The sequence below is a fragment of the Uloborus diversus genome, chromosome 10 (assembly GCF_026930045.1).
Source record: "Uloborus diversus isolate 005 chromosome 10, Udiv.v.3.1, whole genome shotgun sequence".
NCBI lineage: Eukaryota > Metazoa > Arthropoda > Arachnida > Araneae > Uloboridae > Uloborus > Uloborus diversus.
The window spans coordinates 89,065,431-89,087,185 of record NC_072740.1 but is presented as its reverse complement, the minus strand read 5'-3'; the positions used below and the strand labels follow the sequence as shown (position 1 = coordinate 89,087,185).

At 31.9% G+C, this 21,755-nt stretch overlaps 1 protein-coding gene across 1 annotated transcript in view; it reads left to right on the top strand.

Annotated features, from left to right (window-relative positions):
• The first annotated feature begins 4,272 nt into the window (after positions 1–4,272).
• Positions 4,273–21,755, top strand: part of LOC129231085 (RNA-binding protein with serine-rich domain 1-B-like) — a 41,399-nt gene continuing 23,916 nt past the window's right edge. Inside the window, exons 1-3 of the mRNA XM_054865332.1 lie at positions 4,273–4,325; positions 5,086–5,187; positions 13,520–13,558. Of these exons, the coding sequence (XP_054721307.1) occupies positions 4,273–4,325; positions 5,086–5,187; positions 13,520–13,558 (194 nt within the window). The remainder of the gene's footprint in view (positions 4,326–5,085; positions 5,188–13,519; positions 13,559–21,755) is intronic.

The following is a 21,755-nucleotide window of genomic DNA, read 5'->3' as shown; positions in this document are numbered from 1 at the left end:
GCTATTTCTAAAACAGCCAGTTAAAAACAATTATTTTAACTTTACAATTACTTTCTTTTTCATTGTTTCTGGCAATGAATAAAAATAGAGGTAAAATGCAGGGATTATGACACAAAATGTAAGCTAGGAAATAGTCTTTAATAAAAATTAAATTAACGACAATTTGCATTGCTGCACTGGAAAATAAAAATTATGCTATTTTGTTTCTCATGTAATGTTTTTAAAACTGTGTAATATCGTACTTGTCTTAAAAGTAGGAGTAATGTTGCGATCCCATAAGAAACGTTTCACGATTCTATTTAGGGTTACATTATGTATCATTTTTCTCCTTAGGAAGTTTTCTAAAGACAAATACAGTAAAATCATATCACAACAAATACTAATGCAACAAAATACTAGTTTCAACCAAATAATTTTCTAGTCCCAATTCTGAAGTTCGATGTAACTGTTTTTCACTGTATATTATGAATTACATGTTCAATGTGTATCTACCTTCTTAAGAAATTTGACGAGTCTGGCTCTTAAAGACAAATATATTTTCCAAAAACGTTTGTTGAGCTGTGGAAAGCACTTTATGTGTGTACATTTGTAGTAACATAAAACATATAAAACGATGCAAAATACCTAATAAGTATCTGGAATACAATTTAATCTAGATACATAAAAATATTTTTCTAATGGAGAGGAATTAAATGTCAACTTTTCGCATTCGACAGCATGTCGTTAATAAACAATTTGACTCAGAAATATCCCTTTCAATATTATTTCTTTTCAAAACACAAATTTAAAGGTGCAGATGTTGCTAATTTAACAGCTAATAACACGCATCTGCGTGGATTCACTTTCAAAAGCACTTTATTCTCCAAGAAAGCCTTAAGAAAAGAGGAGAGAAGCACAGAGAAAAACTAACATCCAGCGAAAGTCATTGAGGGGAGCTAATGAGAGGGTAATAAATCTTACACCCCATTAGTGCTCACCCCTCAAAAAAGGGAGGTTACTGTGGGAGGCGGGGCGAATGCCCCCATTCTGAACGAGAAGTGAACGATTTTTTAAAAAATTTCAATAGTTGAAACCCCGATATTTCTTAACCAAATGGTCGTATTATTTCAAACAAGGTCTCAAAAGAGAGCTGAAAATATTTTGCGTGTCATGACAATCTTAAAATTTTGATAGCACGATTTGCAGATTTTTTACCGAGTGAAATGTCCAACAGTGCCTCATTTTCAAAGAAAATAATTTTTTCTCGAATTTTAAAAAATCGGAGAATGAACACATCAAAAAAGTAAAAGCTAATTTCTGGACTTAATTTCTTTCTGCAAGAATGCTCTGTGAAGTGAAAAATGAACTAATGCACAAACTTAAGTGCAATTGATTTCAAAGGTAAAAAATTTATTTATTTATTAACAAATTTCGCACAGCTTCTTGTTTAAGTAAATTCATTTATACAAAAACAAAAAGCTTTAAAGCTCAGTATCAGGGCTTCCAACAGATTTTCAGTTTTTGCTAGAGAAAAAAAAGGACCTTGAGCTAAATCTATATGGTTAAAAATATTAACACCATGGTAACAGCAATTGGTAAGTGGAGAAAAATATCAAATCTGACCAAAAAGCAATGTAAATTGTTATGTTATAGCAGGGGGTGATTTCTTAAACAGAGATGCCACTCTCATATTTAGTTTTCAGTCTTAATCTCTTAGCACTTACCTGTAGTTTTTAATACCTGAAAAATACTGATGCAGCATCTATTCAATATTCAAAGAAATAAGATCCAAAGAAAAAATAATTTTTAAATAAAATATGTATTACAGTTCAGGGGGAAAAACCCTACCCCAAGGATAAAAAAAAAAACAAATTAAAACATGCATATGATTTGAAAAAAAAAAAAAATAAGGATCACCCCCTCCTCCTCTCATAAAAAAAATTAATTAAAATATGAATTGCACAATTATAACGAAGTATCCTCCTCCCCCTGAAAGGAAAATGAATTTGATTAAAATATGCTTTATAGTTAAAAAAAAAACAAAAAACTATGATTTGAGGAAAAAAATGAAAAAATAAAGGTCACCCTCACATAAAAAAAACTCAATTAATATATGCAATACATAATATTATAAACAAAGTATCCCCCTCCCCCCAAAAGAAAAATAAAATTAATTAAAAAACACAATTTAGTCAGAACAAGTCAAAAATTCAACCTCCCCCCCAGAAGAAAATAGGAATTTATTAAAATACTAAAGCAAAATTTAATGCAAAATTTAAAGCAAAAAAGAGATTTCACCCTGTCCTCCCCCGCATGAGAAAAAAAGAATTTAAAGCAAGTATTGGAGCAAACAGAAGTTCCCTTTCCATACGAAGAAAAAAGAGTTTAATTAGAATATGTATTGATAAAAAAATCTATAACTCTTCCAAAGAGAAAAGATTTTCGTTCATATAAGCATCCCTATCTGAATAACGATTGGTCAGCCCAAAATACCACACAATTTATCAAGTATTCCATCTGTTTTCTGTTGCTGCAACCTACGATACCGCAAATAAGCCATTTTTTAAGGGCTTAAATTAATTTTTCAACAAAGGTGAAAAAAAGTCGGAAATAAGTCTTTCACACAAACAAACACAAACATGTGCATTGCAAAGCCAATGCAAAACCATTCTTCTTTGACCAACATAAGGTTGCTTTAAAATCGCTCCACTTGGGGAGAAGTTCTGGTTAGAACCGGTTTTTATCCATGCCATATCAGACTACCAAAGTCATCAACAGGGTTGGGTTTTTTGCCGGGACGGTGGAAAAAACCATGGCAAAAATGGAAAAAAACGGCAAAAATGGAAAAAACGACAAAAACCTAATTGCAAATAAAGTAGCATTATATTGTTAATCAAGAAATAGTGACAATATAATATAAACAATGCACTTTAATATTTTAATTATGTCTCTCCATGTTACTTCTAATTTATAAGGTGAAAAATAAATAAAAAAGAAATGTTGGGATTGCAAAACTTAAGATTTTAAATGTTTGCTAAAATTTTTTTTCAGAATGAGCCAATTCCTTCAATGCTAAAACAAAGAATGTTTACTTAAGCTTAGTAAATTAATAAAAAGATTGAATTCTAATTATAAATATATGCATATATTTAATTAATCACTTTTTTTTTATCCCACTAAGATTTTTAAGCTATTTAATTAATAACAGAATATTTACTTGAATATAGAAAAATATTAACTTTTCCTTGCTAAAGAAATAATGCATTTACATGCAGTACAGTACCTAAAGATTTCTGCACACTAGTCGCAACTCTTCAAATGTGTCCTGCAAATTCTGCTGCAATAGAGGAATATTTCTCAAATTTTCCTTTTGTAGAATCAAAAATACGAAACCGTTTGTCAGTTGCTTCTCTCACGAAACTAGTTTATTGCTATGCCGTGCTTAAACAACAAATAGGTTTTGATGAAGATGGTATAGACTATGATGATTTAAGTGATATTTCAATGTAAAGAAATGTGTATTTTACTTTTTAATTACTTTTATTTCTTTTATTTTATAGTTGTATCTTGATTAAGTATACTTTATATAGATATTTAGTATTCTGTAAAAAATGCTATGATAAACAAGCTAATTACAGTTTCATTGTAAATTAATTATTTGTCTTAGATGTTACAAACTGAAATTTTATGTTAATGTTTAAAAATTTAGAAGTAAAAATGCTCCATAACTTTAAAAGTAAGTTAAACCTTAAATTTTTTTTAAACTATAAAAATTATTAAATTAAAACTTTATCAAAATCTTTTCATGCTTTTACTTTTATATAAAAGGAAAAAAAACTGTCCGTAAGTTGTTAACACAAAATCTATTTTGCCACTTTGGCAAAAACTGGCAAAAACCGTGGTTTTTTTCCATGGTTTTTTCCGCCCCCGGCAAAAACTTGCCAACCCTGGTCATCAATGATGAGCGCTCGATTTGGCGCTCGCCAATTTATTTTTTTTGTTGTAAAATGTCGCAATTATTTTATTTTTCACAGAAAATCAGGCCTTTTCCTTAATTTGTAGTAGAGTTACATTTTTTTACTGTGAAACAGCTGTCTTTTGGTATTGTTCTGCAGAATGGCTTTATTGACGACTTTTTTCCCCTTTCCCTTTTTCCCCCCTTAGTGCAAAATCTTTCTGCACAAACTATCTCTCATTCTGCGACAATGTTGCCGTGTCAGCAGCTTTCTGCCACGACAATGTTGCCGTGTCAGCAGCTTTCTGCCACGGGGGATTGAATACTACCAAAATAGCATGGAATTTGTAGATGGCCACAAAAGAAAAGATGCTTTCATGGTAGCAATACTGTAACAGAAGTAAAAGCCCTAAAAGGCAGAAATTAAACTCGAAATAAGCTTGATTACCTAAAACAGTGGTGATAAAAATTATCTGTTGAAAGTACAAGTAGAAATTTTCTGTACACCCACACCATCTTTAGTTCTTTGTTGAGATCTGTGCTGTAAAATTAAGGTTAACTTAATTTTGAACGCAGCTGCACACAGTTTTCGAATAGCACATTTCAAATTTAAAATTTTATATGTAATAAGTAGTTCATTTATGACACACCACGCATCTAAAAATACAACATATGTAATAAAACTACATAATAATGGCAGAGAAGAATGGCCAAAACAAAATTTGTACTAATTGAGAAAATTTATTGAAAATGTTAAAAAACTGAAAATTAGTAAAATTTCTACTCATTTGTGGCAAAGGAAAGAACTGTACCACACACCTCAAAATGTTTATGGGATTTAAGTACCACCAATGGCACCTTTCCCATGCAACTCATCATCAAAAATAAAAATATGCTAATTTTACTTATTTTGGCTAAAACCATGAAAATACAGCATTTTTTCGAAACTTGAACCCAATTGAGGCAGATCAAGAAATTGACAGAAAAAATTCAAATTTTTTATGTGCACTTTGCCCCACCAATGGCATCTTTTCCGCACTACCCATCGTCAAAATAAAAAAAAGTTGTTTTTCGGCCCATCCTAATATTTATGTATAGTATTACTACATGCTAAGAGTACATGATGATACATTATGTTTTTTTTTTTCCAGAGTAACTGATGTAGTGGAATCAAAGAAGGAATCAACTGATGTGAAACCAGCTAAGTCAAGACGAAGCTTATCTTCTTCATCTTCATCTAGTAGCAGTTCCAAGTAAAGAAAATAATCATTTTTCCTTACATTTGCTTTAATTTCTAGAAATGAGCAGTTGATTTTGTTTCCAATTGCCTTTGATTAGCAAAATCAGTGTGAGTTAATTACATCTATAGTCTGTTCTCTGATTCAAGACTCACACCTTTGCTCTTTTTTTCCCCTTTTGGAGAAACGTTCTTCTTCACACGGTTCCTATGGGTCCTTGAAGGTGCTTTATTTCAGTAACTTTTTGCAATGGGCCCTTTGACGTGCTTAATTTTGAACACAAATCTTAGTTATTTTGACAAGGGGTGATAACTAACTGCTAAATGAAGAATTGTTTGCTCCCTTTTTTTCTCAATCATCTCTCTTTCTTTTTCTCTCTCTATTTCAAAGCTCATTGTTTATTTCTTCTGCTGAAATTTAAAAGATCAATCAATTACTAAAACTACTCACATTTGTTGTATTTTATATTATTTTTTTTTCTCCACAAAATTAATATTAATCAGATATTAAAAAAAAAAAACATTATCTGCTCCTGTTTTCTCTGTTACTTTGTTTTCTTTATGAAACTGATCCAGTGGCACACACAGGAATTGCAAGGGGAGGGTCCAAGGTGGAAAGCCTCCTTCTCATATCATACACCAATACACCACTAAGCTGACTGACTTGATTTTATTGATTCCCAAGAACAAAAAATAAACTGCTGAATAAACAATTAGCATTGATTAAAGAAATATACTCAAATAAATAACCAGAAAGCATAATAATTTATGCTTTTACTTTTTCCATAGTTAAAAAATGGATTCAAGTTCATAGGATCTAATTTTAATCTATAATTACAAAACTAAAAACATGTTTGTTACGTTGTATTCATTTATGACCACCATTTTGCTTCTAATAGGCAATTTGTTATAGGAAAAGTGCACAATATTTTTTAAAATCATTTAACAGAAGGATTTTATTTTTTCACTTATTAGAACTGAAATTATAGTTACTTTTGTTTGAAATTATTCTACGTTCAAAATACATACTCGTAATCAATCGGGGAAAAAAAGCAAGACCTATGGGAGTGGTTCGGACCGCCCGGACTTGTGTCCCCCTTGTGTGCGCCACTGAACTGATAGTATATTTTTAATTGATCAAGAAAACTACCTGTCTTTGTTCATCTTAGTTTGAAAGAACAGTTATTTCAATAATTACTCTCTTATCAGCTTTTATGCAGTAGTTTCATGCAATAACACATCTCCACATTTTTTGCAGAGTTCCCCTATAATAACAGAAACTCTGCAAAGAAGTTAGTTTGCTTCCCATTTCTTGCCAAAATTCATTAAATAAGCATTTTCAAGCAATTGCACCAATGCTCCTTTTCTGACATTAATGTTTCTGTCGAAATTTTTGAGGATGAAAGTATTCTTATTTTTTTTAACTTACTTCAAAACTTGATTTATTATTCCGTCTTTTCTATTTTTTATTCTGTGTTATTTTTACATTATAACTACATATGTACAAGGACACTCATATGTTGGGGGCAAGTGGGGGCTCAAGCCCCCCCCCCCCCTCTCAGAAATTAGCTTTCTTGCTTTTAGTACTTTTTTTCTTTGCGAAAATGTAAAAACGTTTCTTCTCCAGCCATTAATGAATAAGTTAGTAAAAATGTCAAATTTTAATATCTCTAATTTGTACTGAAATCGGTTTCTATGGGGAAAATATCTGAGCACCCGCCCCCCCTAAAAATTTTGTATGTGGGCACCCATGCATATGTATGGATAAAGAAAATCGAAGTTCTTTTTTTTTCAGATTATGACCTAGGTTTATGAATGGTTTATTAATTAAATACTAATAATTACTTTTATGCTTGTGTTTTAAATGATCATATCAAAATAGAAAGAAAAACCTGAGATGTTTTTTTAATGATTTCTCAAATTTGGTTTCAGGTTACCAATCCTGCATTAGGCTTAAATTTTACATTTTTGCTGTTTATACGCTTGTACCCCGTAGCTTTAATTTTATCTTTTCATTTTATTAAAATTTATGTTTCTTGTATTTGCTTATTTGTTACTGGGATCTCCAGGAACCAGGTTTAAATCCTGGTAATACAAAAAGTATGAAAATCCTATGATTGACCTTGGTACTCTAAGAAAACACCCTAGTTGGGAAAAAAAAAAAAACGTTTTCAGTGCTTGTTTTTAAATTTCATTTTGCAGTGGGAACCCAGTTTCAACTTTTTTCCCTCTTTGCTGTTTTTATTTTTTCCCCATTGCCATTTAAGTTGTAATTGTCCCAAATGTTGACTTCTTGGCAATGGGCGTCTCATGTTTGGATTCCTTTCTTATATGCTTTTTGAGCAATTGGAATGACTAACTAAATATGAATGTTTTTAGATCAGTGCAAGGCTGCAATTGCTCTGCCAAATGCTTCTTTAAAATGTAATATCATCTATATTAGTAATATGTTTTTTTTTTGTGTGTGTGTTCAGAGAGACTTTATGGGAGAGTGGTATACTTGATCCGTCAGAAGACTAGTTCCCCTTCGCAAATCTCAAAATTACTATAATACCAGTGGTTGGAAAAACTACATTTATTTTGTAGCGAACTACAACTACAACTATTTTGTTACAAATGTAGTTAACTACAACTACACATACTTTTTTTTAAAATGTAGCAACTACAAACTACTTTTGAAATGTAGTCGTTACTTCGCTACTTTCCATAAAATAAGTAAATAAAAAGCATACAGACTAGGGTGCCCCACAAAAAATGAAAGTCGATTTTTCTAGTGGCATACCCTCTTATATTTTTCTTCTTATGTTAAAACAATTGTAAAAAAAAAAGTTTCATGCAATTTGAACAACGGCAACCCGTGCCGACCGGCGTCTGAAAGGTTAAGCCAGCACTTGTAGGTACGAGTATGCCAGGAGAATTGGAAAACTTTTTTTAGTAACTCGAAATTTTTGTTAATAAAACGTTGCTTCTATATCCCACACTTCACATGCACCATAAAATCAATTATTCAAATTAAAAAAAATATATAGATATCCCACACTTGGCCTAAAATTTATAATTTTCTTCAAAAATCTGATTTTTTTCTCTATTTATCTAAACATATTAATTGAAACAAAATATCAAATTCAAAAATTATTAGCGATTTACATTACGATTTTTATACATTTTCAGATCAACATTTGTAAATGAATAATAATATTTAAAAAAAAAAAAGAAATTTAAAATGAAAATTTTAACTTAACCTTGAAAAAATGCATATCTTTTGAGTTCTATGTAGGAGATTCAAGTATTGCAGGAGAGCAAAAATTTCTATTTAACGCTAATAATCTACTTGACTGCTCATATTTTTTAGCTTGATAATTTCGTTAAATTTACCTTGCTTTTTTAAAATTTGTATCAAAAAAAAAAAAAAGGTTAAGAAAATTATAAATTTTAGACCAAGTGTATGATACTTAAAAGTTTTTTTTTTTTTAATTTGGATAAATATGTTTGTGGTACATGTGGGGCTATAGGGCCAACGTTTTATCAACGTGAAGTTTCGAACTTCGAAAAAAATATATATATATCATTTGGTTTAGTACACAGAGCTGTTTTTACTCTCAGAAGAAAGCCAGCACATGTTGCCGTTGTTCAAATTACATGATACATTTTTTACAATTGTTTTGACTTTAAAATAAAAATACAGAGGGTGTGCGATTTGAAAAATAAACTTTCGATTTTTGGGGGCACCCTAATACACACACACACCGTGCGAAGATTGAATGGGAAAAGGTTTAGATTGATAAATTAGCTCATCTGAACATGGAATAATACTAAAAATTATCTATTATTTCTTTTTTCCTTTTTTCCCCCGAAAAATGTTTGTTATCATACTTTCATATGGATGCTTCACTTGCCAAATCGATTAACTCCATAAAATAGAAAGTCGAGAAAAGTGATGAAGAAGATAGTGTTATCTATAGGAGTGAATGGGCCCTCGTGTTACATTTTCTGCCATCGCGGGATCAGAAATGTACTGAACCAAAAGTTTAATATAAATTCCCATTCTAAGCATTGATTAAGCACTATTAAAGCAGAAATGAGGATTTTTTCAAAAATTAGAGGTAATCGATTTGGCAACTGAGTCATCCATATAACACTCTAATGCTTGTATTTATTGTAAGCCGGTCAGGTCAGTTTAGTAACATCTTCTATAACCTTTACAGCTTCTTTGTTTGGTAAACACAGTAGAAGCACTATTTTTACGAAACTTTAATTTTCACGATTTTTCCGTGCCCTTTCTAATCACGAAAATTTAAGCCTCTTGAAATACTTTTGTTTTTCAACTTTCGATCTGTTCATATAAAATTCACGAAATTTTCAACTCGTAAAATCACCGATACAGTGAAACCTGTGTAAGTTGAACACTCGCGGTGCAGTACTTTGGTGGTCAACTTAGACAGGTGATCAACTTATAAAGGGCGGTAATGTTTTTTTTTTTTTTTTTGTCATTTCTTGCACCATGAGTTTTTGAGTAATTCACTCTTATTCTTTCTGTTCAACTCACTTTCATTGTATAATAGTATTGAAAGTGAAGCAATAATTAAAAATACTATTCAAATAATTTTGTTATTTTTTCTTTGTTTTTAACTATATTAGACACTTGTTTTAGAAATTCCGTATGTGCTGGCTAATTTTCTCTGGCTTTCTCCATTTTCAATTAATTAAATATAATATTTCATACTTTTTATTAATCTCAAGTTCAACTAACTTTCTTTTTCAACTTATAGCACAAAGAGCAATAAGCGCGACTCTTCCAGTTCATAAATGCAAAACTAAAATGTCCTATATCTTAATCCCTTGCACCAGAAACACGTAACTTTACTCATTAGCAGGTCCAGATCTGCGTACCCGCAGTGCGAGGGGCCCACGTCCTTAAAGGGGATAATGTCCCTAGAAATCGAAGAAAAAATAGAAAAAAAAACTAGCATTAAGACTTATTCACTACAAATAGACACTGCTTGCCATTAGGGAGAGGCCCTACATATTTTATTGCAGGGGGGGGGGCTAAAATGTATAGAGCCATGCCTACTCTTTTTAGCACAATTCCTGTGTAGCCACAACATATTGCAACTGAAAGAAAAGTCTTTGAACTTTTCTACTGACACTTACTTTCATTGAACAGAGTACAAAAAGCTATCTGAAATATAACAACAAATGAAAAACAAGTTTGGGGAATAAAGAGCAGCATAAGCTTTATGCTGCTGTTTAGTTAGTAAAATGCTAGTCTGTCATCAAAGCATTAAAAACATTTTTGGAAAGCTATCAAAAAAAAGAAAAGAAATAATAATAATAATAATAATTAATAAATAAATAATAAAATAAAATAATTTGCTGAAGAAAGTTTTAAAAAATAAACCAAGTGGTCAACTTACAAAGGGTTTTTTACAATACTCCAAACCAAATTTGGCGTACATTAGTGGTCAAGATAGACAGGTGGTCAAGATAGAGAGGTGGTCAAGTTAAAGAGGTCTTCCTTTATTATATGAGATAGGACTAATTCCGTTCCTGACAAAAGCGGTCAACTTTACAGGTTTTACTGTACCTTAATTTTCGCAAAAATAAGTGCTTTTACGGTCTTGGAACAATAATCTCTTTGAAATCTAAAATGTTCATCCACGGGACATCCTCAGCAGCCAGAAAAACAAAGGAGTTACAAAATTGGCGGTTATCTCTAATTCATATACTTTCTTTTTAAGTCAAGCTCTATTCAATATAAATATTGACGAAATATGAAAAATACGATGACAAACAAACTAATGGAGTCAAGTAGATATAATGTATGGCGTCACAACGATATATCTGAGGTTAGCTCGTATTTTTATGAACTTTATTTCTCATTGTACCGCTGATGCACTTGTTTAAAACTTGCACCAGTCAAATTCGTTTGAAACTTGATTCTTTTTTTTTTCGGAAGTTTATTTAAAAGTAGTTTCCTGAAATCGCTACAAACTACTTATTTTTTGTATCGAACCACTTGCAACACTACTTTTTTTAAAAAGTAGTGCACTACACTACAAACTACTAAAAAATGTAGCTACTACAGTAGCGTCGCTACTTGTAGCGCGCTACTTCCAACCACTGCTATAATACACAATTTTAAATATTACCAACCAGCATTACAGAGATGCCACAGTAGGTTTACATCCCCAATTGTCATATGATCGATTTTCATATACTTTGTCATTGTTAGTTTTGAGAGGTGATTTTTTTTTTGGATTGTAGATTTAAAATGTTTGCTAGCTATCTTGAGAAAGCTAAGGAATACATGCATTGTTTCTATGATACGGCAAAAGGTTCAGAAAGATGTTACAAGCATTGTAAATACTAATTTGTATTTTCTTTTACTCTGATTTTGAAATTTGTTTGAAAAGTATATTTAGTGATACTTTATCCTTTCATGACAAGGAACCTTGTTCTGGGATTAAGTGCCTTTGATAGGATTATATGTAATACATGCTATTTATTCTACTTATTGTTTTACGCTAAAGACATTACATTTCAAAAGAAAACACATTTAAATAAAAACTTCTTTTCACAGCAAAAGCTTTAAAAAAAGCCGACTTGGGAGAAATGCTCCTCTACCACAGTATAAAAAGCCTCACACCAACTTTTAAGTACAGTGAAATACTTTTAGTATAACGCCGACCTATAAAACGCCCTGCTTTTCAGAAGTTAGCAGTAAGTTTTTCAGTTAAAAAAGAATTCTATTTTGCCTTGCAAACATAGCAATTCTTTGGCAAATTAAAATTTTAACCAGAGTACCAGTGTACCAAGTACCAGATTGTTTTTGGTAGTGCAGTTTTTTTTTTTTTTTTTTTTTGAATATGAAACATAAATATTTGTGAATGATAATATATGTGTTAAGTTACATAGCTTGAGCTTTAATACTCATTGTAGTAAACAGTTATTCTAATATGCAAATGTATTGATATGTTTTGAATATTATTTTCTGAATTTGTGAATTTATCTATGTGTTACCGTTAAAGTATATAATGCAGTTATTTTATAGGATACCTAGTTATTCCACGAAATAAATGATCATGTCCGTTAAAGTGTGTAGTATGTTATTAATTTGACACTTTAACTAGTTATTCTATGAAATAACTAGGTATTCTACAAATACACTAATGATAGACAATTAAAATGAAAAAGAAGCAATTCATCTACTTTATGCAGCATATAAATAGTATTTATGGAAACGTACCATAAAATCATTTGTTACAAGAAGAATTGCTAAAATGACACTTACAAAGAACATTATTTCTAAAACAAAAATATTTTTTGTTGACACACTGGGTTTTATATAAACATTTTTCAAATGTATTTGTCGTGCAAGATGTATGATATAGATTATTTTACACTTTAACGGGCTGCAAATTGTTATTCTATGAAATAACTAGTTAAACCATGAAATACAAGAGAGTTTTACTCTTTAACGGACACGATCAGTTATTTCATGAAATAACTAGGTATTCTATAAAATAACGTATTTCCTACTTTAATGGTAACAAAATAACGCAAAACCCCTAGTCCCAAGGTGAGCAATATTAAGGTCTTCTGTTGTATATTTATGGTGCTTGTCAGCATGTGTTCTACTTTTCAGTACTGGAGACGGAAGTATGTCTTCCAAAAAAAAAAAAAAAAGAGATCAGACAGATTTCTGTCTTTTAATTAAAAGATCTTTTAAATCTTTAAGTTTTGTAACCCAGAGATAAGTGTTGTAGTGTTGCTATAAAAGTTCCAGTGTTTTTGTAGCAACACTGCAACTTTTTTCTGAGCAAGATAGTTTTGGAAACACCTACACGGATTCACATTGAAACCTGATCATTTTTGTCACTTGCATAACTCTCGATAGAAAATGGAAAAGACACACCTTGCTTCTTGCTTTGCCCTGCGTCCAGTTTCTTTATGGAAACATTATTGGAAACGCTATAAGATGATGGGATATTAATTTTTTTTTATTTACTTTCTGTTATGTTTTTCTCACTGAATACTGTTTTGTTCCTGTTGACATCTGCTGTCTTTTTTCCTGCCATTTGAAAAAAAAAAAAACACTTTTGCATGTGTTCATACAAAAGTGCATAAAAACATTGATGACATTTTCAACCACACTTTTTTTAAAATAACTTTTGCGAAACAGAATTTGAGAAACATAATGTACTGAAAAGTAATTTTTTTAACTAAATTTTCTTTTGAATATCAGTAATGCACATGCTACAAAATGCTGTTTATAATTAAGCAGCATGCTTTTAACAAATAAAAGCCAAATATAATTAATGTACATTTTCTTATCCTTTTCATTTTAGTGACAAAAGAAAATCATTTGATGGAAAAACTAGAGAAAAGTAAGATATAATTTTACTATATTATGTTTCTAGACTTTTCAACATAATAAACATTTTAAATCAATCCTATTACAATATCAAATCGAAATATTATTTTTTTAAAAAAGAAATTTTTGCTGGCATTTGTTTAAAGATGAAATTTTATTTCGAAGGGGGGAGAAAACGAATTCCAAATGATTCTGTAGAATAGTGCTTATTTTTTAATTATTTAAATGATTTCTTTTTTTGTTTTGGTCCTTTGTATGGAAAAAAAAATAGGGAATATAAACAGTATTGAGAGGCAGCTCAACATTGTTTTGAAGAATGCTAGATTTCCCATTATATTCCATTTGTACATATATCTTAATATTGTTTTCCATTTGGACTACTACTATTTCCACGTATAGACTGTTAAATGGCTACACTACACTGCCTAACAAAAGTTAAAGAAAACTTCAAATTCTAGTTTTGTAATAGTGTGATCAGATTTAATCTATGAGATGGAGGCTTTATTGTACAAGCTTGTTATTTGATCTCTGCTAAAAATAAAGCACGAAAAAATATCACATTCTAATCTTTCCCTATTGTTAGTTTGGAATCCAAAATGCGTTGATTCACATATCTCAAAAACTCATTTCTGCAGATACTGCCCTTTACCTTCTCACGGCAAACTAAGTGTTTGTATTGCTAGTTCTTTTCCTCTGCATATGTAATGTAATTCTCCTTATTTGAGTGCTCTAAGCAGCCCAACCGGTAGAGAGTAGCAACTCGTAACCTCTGGTTTGTGAGCGAGAGAGAGTGCCGTTCAGTAAGGAAACATCCGCTTATATCTCAAAACCAAATTAACATATTGATGCATGATGGGACTTGAAAGTTGACAGATGCTTCCCATATGCATGCAGAACACTGCAACCAATCATGGCTAAGCACGTGTACAAATCTGCATAGTCGTCTAACACAGGTGTCACCCTCTAAACGAGCGAAAAATGTGGCATTGCCGACTATGTCATGTGATGGAACAGAGCGGCGTTTTAACTGAATGTAAACAAAGTTAAATAAATGGTAAGAGGAGTGATAGTAGCGCTAAGTCTATCATTTTGAGTAGGGGTGCGACATCAATGTCGATGTTTTAGAAACATCAATGCTTTTGTTAAAACATCGATGTTTTTGGACTATCAATGTTTAGGTTTTGATGTTTTTTTTTATGTTGATGGGTTAGCATTTTAATGGAAAATTATCATAAAATGTGCTCCAATTTTCTTGCTAGGTAATTAAGTTTACTTATGGAATTGCCAAAAAAAAAAAATCATTTTTTAACCCATTTTATAAGATTAATTTTTTTGTGTAGAGGATGATTTTTGGGAAGATCACTACAAGGATAGTAGAAGATTAATTACAGAGGGAGAAAGAGGTTAAAGCTATTGGAAGAACCTGGCATTGGTAGTCTGGTGGCAGAACTTGCAATCTATTTCAAGGCTCCAGTTCTTAATCTAAAGGAAAATCCTATACATTACTACGGTGAAAATTATAACTTTAAAAATTCAGAGCTGGTAAAAGTTGCTTTAAAGTATTTGATAGTGATGGAAACTTCTGTTCCATCGGAAAGAGATGTTTCTCTGAGTGGTGGGATAGTCTGCGAAAAGAGAAATGCGCTTCTGGGGAAACAAAGTAAACAAACTTCTTTTTCTCCAAACTGACAACACCAATATTCGGGGTTACTTGACGATTTCCCCCAACAAGTCGTCCCTCTATTACTTACAATTTGTGTTTAGTTATAAACTAACAGTACAATACATATTTCTTGCTCTTAAAAATAATTGTTAAAATTAACTTGGTATTTTTAATATAATTAGCACAACTTTTTCTCATCATTCAGCTGACGGTAAGTGCTATGATACATTTTTTTTAGATTCTTTTTTGATGTAAATTTACTTTGTTTCATTCAGTTTGACAATATTTTGTAATTACTATAACTAGTTTGTATTAATCAATGCTTGTCTTATTACCAATTTTTGTCCTATTATAATACCAAGAAGTTGCGAAATTATTCTTATATTCATGATTTGAGGTTCAGTATTTTCAATATATTCGTCACGTACATATTCTTTTGTATTGCTGCAATTAGTGCTGTATATTCAAAAATGTATGTTATAAATTGATAAAAAGTAGTGATGTTCCAGATATCCGTATCCACATCCGTATCCGTTACTTTTTTGGCGGATATTAAACGGATCTGTTCTATTCTAAAAATTCTTAAATATTTGAATAAAAGACTCTTAAATTCTGTTTCAATTAGGTTTTATTCCCTATTTAATTTCAGAAGCCAACCGTCATCTGAGACATGTTTTTTTTTTTTTAATTTTTAGTTTAATATTAGTTTTTATTATTGATTTGGGGTTTTTGTTATTCTTCATTTTGGTTTTTCTCGGCATCCTTCAAAAAAAAAAAAAAAAAATAAATAAATAAATAAATAAAAAAAACAGACGAAATTCTCTATTTACTGTTTGTAAAGATGTTCCTGTCTCTGTTATTCCGTCGGTCGGAGTAACTTGGGTGGAATGGATCAGCGCTAAATTTATGCTGAAATAAAATGCGAAAAATTAATTCTAGCCTATCCAGTAACAGCTTTACACTCTTGCTCTAGTATCCTACATCTACCGAGCAAGATAGGAATAATTTTTCACATTCTAATTAAGCATTAATGCAGCACTGATCATTCCTTCCAACTCCCCCTCAATTTTAACGGAGATTTCTTTAAAGAGTAATAAATCAGTCTCTATCGACACAGATGGAATTTTTTGAAGAAACAGTGTTATTGTTTTGACAGGAATGCTTTCCAAAGAAGTAAAAGGATTATCAAAGGATTGTGTTCTCCTTGTGAGTTTATACATGAAAGTAGATCTTAAAATACTTGATGTATACAGTATGGTAAAAAACACAGATGAACAGTTTCATTATAACTTTATTAAAAATAAATTAACAAAATATAACAAATAATAAGAGTGCAGTCAATTACAAATTTACCTGGTTTCAAAGTGACTGCCCTTTTCTGCAATACAGAGGCACAATTGTTTATTAAAATTTTGTTCAACTGGCCCCAAGTCTTCTACCTGTAAACTGTCCCAGAGCAAGGTAGGAAACAAGCAGCATCGCATCATAGTTTGCAATTCAAAGAGTATAAAAGATGATGCAATATCAAATTGCATCTAACATTTTTCTTCACAAAAAAAAAAAAAAAAAAAGAATGTGAATGTTAAAACAAGATATTGATGCAGTGTACTAAATGATTTTAGATGACATTTTATGAAAAAACAGAGCAAATGGTTTAATTTTTTAATAGTATATATATACACTCAAGAGCCAAAATATTATGACCACCTGTTAATAACGAGTTGGCCCACCTTCGTGCGCAACACATGTTTAACCCACCTTGGCATGGATGCCACAAGTCCTTGGTAGATGGCCGGAGACAGATTGTACCATATGTTTAAGCAATTGTCACGTAAATCCGAGATATTGCGAATTGGTGGTCTTTGAACTCTGAGCTGCCGTCCCATGACGTCCCAAATGTTTTCTATCGGATTCAGATCCGGTGAGTTAGGCGGCCAGGATATTAGCTGAAATTCAGCATCCTGTTCCTCGAACCACTCCAACACAATTTTAGCCTTGTGACACGGAGCATTGTCCTGTTGGAACATTCGATTTCCAGCTGGAAAAACAGAGGCCATGTAAGGGTGCAACTGGTCCGCAATGATGTTCAGATACTCTGTGGCATTCAGGGTCTGCTGTACCACATCCATGGGTCCCAGAGACGCCCAAGAGAACGTCCTCCAAAGCATAATACCGCACCACCGGCTTGTGTATGACCTACTGTACATTGAGGGAGCAACTGTTCGCCCGGAAGACGGCATATCCTGACACGGCCATCGCCGTGATGCATGACAAAACATGATTCATCTGACCAGGCAAATTCTCCCACTGATCCATGGAGCAGTTGCGATGTTCACGGGCCCAGCGCAGGCGCAGTTGGCGGTGACGCTTGGTCAGCAAAGGCACACGAGTGGGATGTTTGCTGCATAGCCCCATATCCAACAGTGTCCGCTGAACATTGTGCTTCGATACTATTCTACTTGACCCTGCATTGTATTGGGCTGTCAGCTGAACCACTGTCTGACTTCGGTTTTGCTTCACCATGCGAGACAGCCTCTGAGGTCCTTTTTCTTGGATAGCATGTGGACGTCCAATACCATGTCGTCTACTGTTGGTTTCACCGTCATTCATCCATTTTGCATAAGTACTAACAACTGTAGATCGCAAACAACCCTCGATTCGTGCAGTTTCTGAAATACTTGTTTCGAGCCTTCGAGCCATTGCAATCTGCCCTTTATCAAAGTCGCTTAGATCCGCAGCCTTTCCCGTCTCACACAGAAGTTAAGTGAAAGAATGATTCTTCAGACTCTCCAGCAGCAGTTAAATACCACTTCCACCTGATCACGTGCCTTCCACGTCATCCAAGCGAGTTCATTGCAAAATGTAGGGATGGTCATAATGTTTTGGCTCTTGAGTGTATATATATATATATATATATATATATATTGTAACGGATTCGGTGCGACTTCCACTTTCTTGAAATGAAGACACAGTTCTTGATAAAAACACAGGAAATTTATTTACACTATGTACAGGAGAAACCGTTAACAACTGCTAAATTATTCATCAGCAATTATCACACAACACCGTAAACTCAACGTTTACACACGTATTTACTTCCAAATACGAAAACAACACAGCGAAATGCCTCGCTATAAACAGAGCAAAATGCTATCAGTTCGAAATATCAATCGAAACTCCTCCCTTTATCCATCGCTAACGGCTTTTATAAACATCGAAGAATTTTCCACAACATTCTTTCTGCTTCCAGAAATGCGTAGACCGTTTTACAACTACACTTCCATTGATAAAATCAGTGAATGAAATAAGAAAAAAAAAGAATAAGGGGTTGTATACTTTAGCCATATGTTAAGGGGTTGTATATTCATTACGGGAAACTATTTACAGGTTACGTTACTACAATAATTACTATTTACAGAATTTGTAACAATATATATATATATATATATATATATATATATATATATATATATATATATATATATATATATATACATATAAATATTTTTTTTTTTTTTTTGAAATTTTCATACCCTAAATATTCTTGTACTTGTAGAACCAGATACAAGTGATAAAAGTGTGTAACTGAAGTCATTGTTCAAAACTCTTTAAATGCACACATTAAGTATTACATTTCTTAAAACTTGTCTGTTTTCTTGTTGAAAATGTAATTCAGATGATGCCGTAAAACTGCTCATCAATATCAGGATTTGAGGAGCTGTACTGCTCCGCAAGATGAAATACTCATTTCCCACACTGTCCCAGGGTTTCCCAAAGTAGTCAATACATAACCCCTGGGTGTCTATGAAGTTTTTAAAGGGGTCAATGAAGCTCTAAGGGTTGATAGGAGGTCAATTAACCTTAATGGGTCATTAGGGTTCTTTGAAGGTGCAGAAGTCAGAATAAAAAAAAGAATAAAATTTTGATAAAATACTTTTTATTAAACTTTGAAATAAAAGAACATAGTCCTAGTGTAATTGAGCCCATACAAAAAAGAAAAATTGTGATCAGTGTTGAACATTTTTAAATGAATTTGTCAGAATTGTCACTCATTTTTAGCCGTTTCTCTTCTAAAAAATCTGCGCTGTTTACTAGTTAAGGCTGCTATGTTTCACCGAGTGAACCATGGTTTTATCCCATGCTATAATTTCTTTCTTTTTGCTCTCTTGAAGATTTATTTCTGTTCCATGAACTTCCTATGAAATCAAAGTTCTTTCTATTTGGATAATTAAAACTTTTTGTTGAGGCTTCTTTAACTTTGATTTATTCAAGCTATTCTGCATTGTTTGGCTGAAAGAAAACTGCTTGTAAAATATTATTTAGCTATCCATTAAGAAAAAATTAATACAATACTTCCTTTACTATAAAGTATATCTAGTATTTTCATTAATTTTCAATTTTATAAAGTATATTTTGAAATAAATTGGAATACAGAGGCTTAACTAGCTATCATCCCACATGGGTAAGTTATGAACATATTGAAAGCTGGTAATGGTCATAGTACACAAAAGGACTACTCAACAATATTCATAACATTTATATTTGAGTATAAACTTTTCATTACATATTGGCCCTACTTATAATATAAATAATGACTTAAAAAAATCTAGTTGTGAACATCATTTCGTAGAAGTGGGAATCCATGACCAAAACTAGTATTATAAGTCACGTTTTAATGTTAGAGTTACAGATTCACCAAAAAAAAAAAAAACTTCTGTTTATTAATTGAAAAATAATAAAAATTTGCCGGAAAATTAATCACTGTCATCTGTGCCCACAACTAAAATGTTTACTTTTAACTGACTAGTTATGGGCACATTGTTTCATGAGGATCTTTAATATTTAAATTGATGGTTAAAATATATCTATGATAGAGAAAGAGCTAAGGAATGTGTACCAATAAAACATGTAATAAAAAAACTTCAGTATCAGTTCCTTAAAACAGAAACACTTTTAAAAACTGAAAAGCAAAGAAAATTCATTATTGTGACAGAGAAGCATTAAAACAATAACTCACAAAACCAAACCCTGTGACACAACAGCCCGTTAGGGCCAAAGCCTGTTGTGCCTAACTCAGATTTCCTGACCAGGGGCTATGGGGTCGAAGGCAGATATTCTGGTTAGGTGGTCAGCCTAACGGGGAACCCCCAGTGTTTGGTTCCCAAGTATGCTTGGTACTCATTTTATCAACCCACTGAAGGGATGAAGGGCTGAGTCAACCATGCCCAAGCCAGGAATAGAACCCGGGACTGTGGCGTGGGAGCGCGAAGCGCTACCACTGAGCCACTGGGCTTGATAATAAATCACACCGTAGATAAAAACTTATGTTTAGAAGAAATGTGATACTCTTGTAAGAATATTTGTAGTATCCACTGATTTTTTTTCCTGAAATATTGATTGCAAACTTAGCGTTGATAAAACAATAAAAACCTACCCATACTGAGTGACTAACTATAACTAATCATTTACCCTAATATCACATTAAAAACTAAAATAAGTAAGCTAAGTGCACCTATAGTGAATATACACCATAAGCGTATGTCATCGAAAAAGAAAGATAATAAAAAAAAATCCTAACTAGGTGGTCCCCCTTAAAAAAATAAGAGCATAATTTTTAGGGGGCCATCTAGCTAGGGAAAAAGTCTTATTATCTTTATTTTTGAAGACATATCTGCTTTTGGCTTAGTATCCAGCACTTACATTAATTTTCAGGTTAAGTGACTTAAAACTTATTGACGAGTAGTTACATTATTTTAAACTTATTGTGACACGTAATTATTTGTAAAATCTGTCTTATACATGTTCATTAAAAATTATAATAATTATTATAGCACATCAATTAATAATAACTAATTGTAAATTGTGTCACACATAAATTTCTTTTTCTGAGTTAATAATTACACCCTTCAAGAACCACTGTCCTACTGTTTGGGTACATATTCAATTACGACTAAATCATAGATGTTGAACATTTTCTTGACACCTTATTTTGGTTGAGAAAATGAATAATCTGATTAAAGTACAAGTATTTTTTGTGGAATACCCTTAAATCCCGAAAGTAACCCCTATTGATTTCACCCCCCCACACACACACTTCATTGTGAAAAGTAAAATCATTTTATAGTCCCGAATTTATCCTCCCTCCTTTTACCTGAAAATTTTCTGATCATCTTCAATGATTAAAAAAAAAAAAAGGTCTCCACAGTGTTTTCTTTCAAAAATGTCTTAGACTCCTTTTGATGCAAGGACGCCTTTTTTTTTTGTTCATATGTTCATATGTATTACAAAAGAAAATTATACAATTTTACTGCTTTTTATTCATTTTGGAAGGAGCATTTTTGTTTTCACTTGTGAAAATAAAAAATCTTCAACACAATGCCATTTTGGAAATGCGTTGCTTAAAAAGTAGCTTGAAACTTAAAAATTAGCCTTTTGTAAAGGAGAAATAAAATACTTGAACAAGTTTAGGATCATCAGGAATGTATATTTTACTAAATCGAGTAAGAGATTTGTCTGTTTTTACGTTCGCAAATTTTATAAAGCGCAG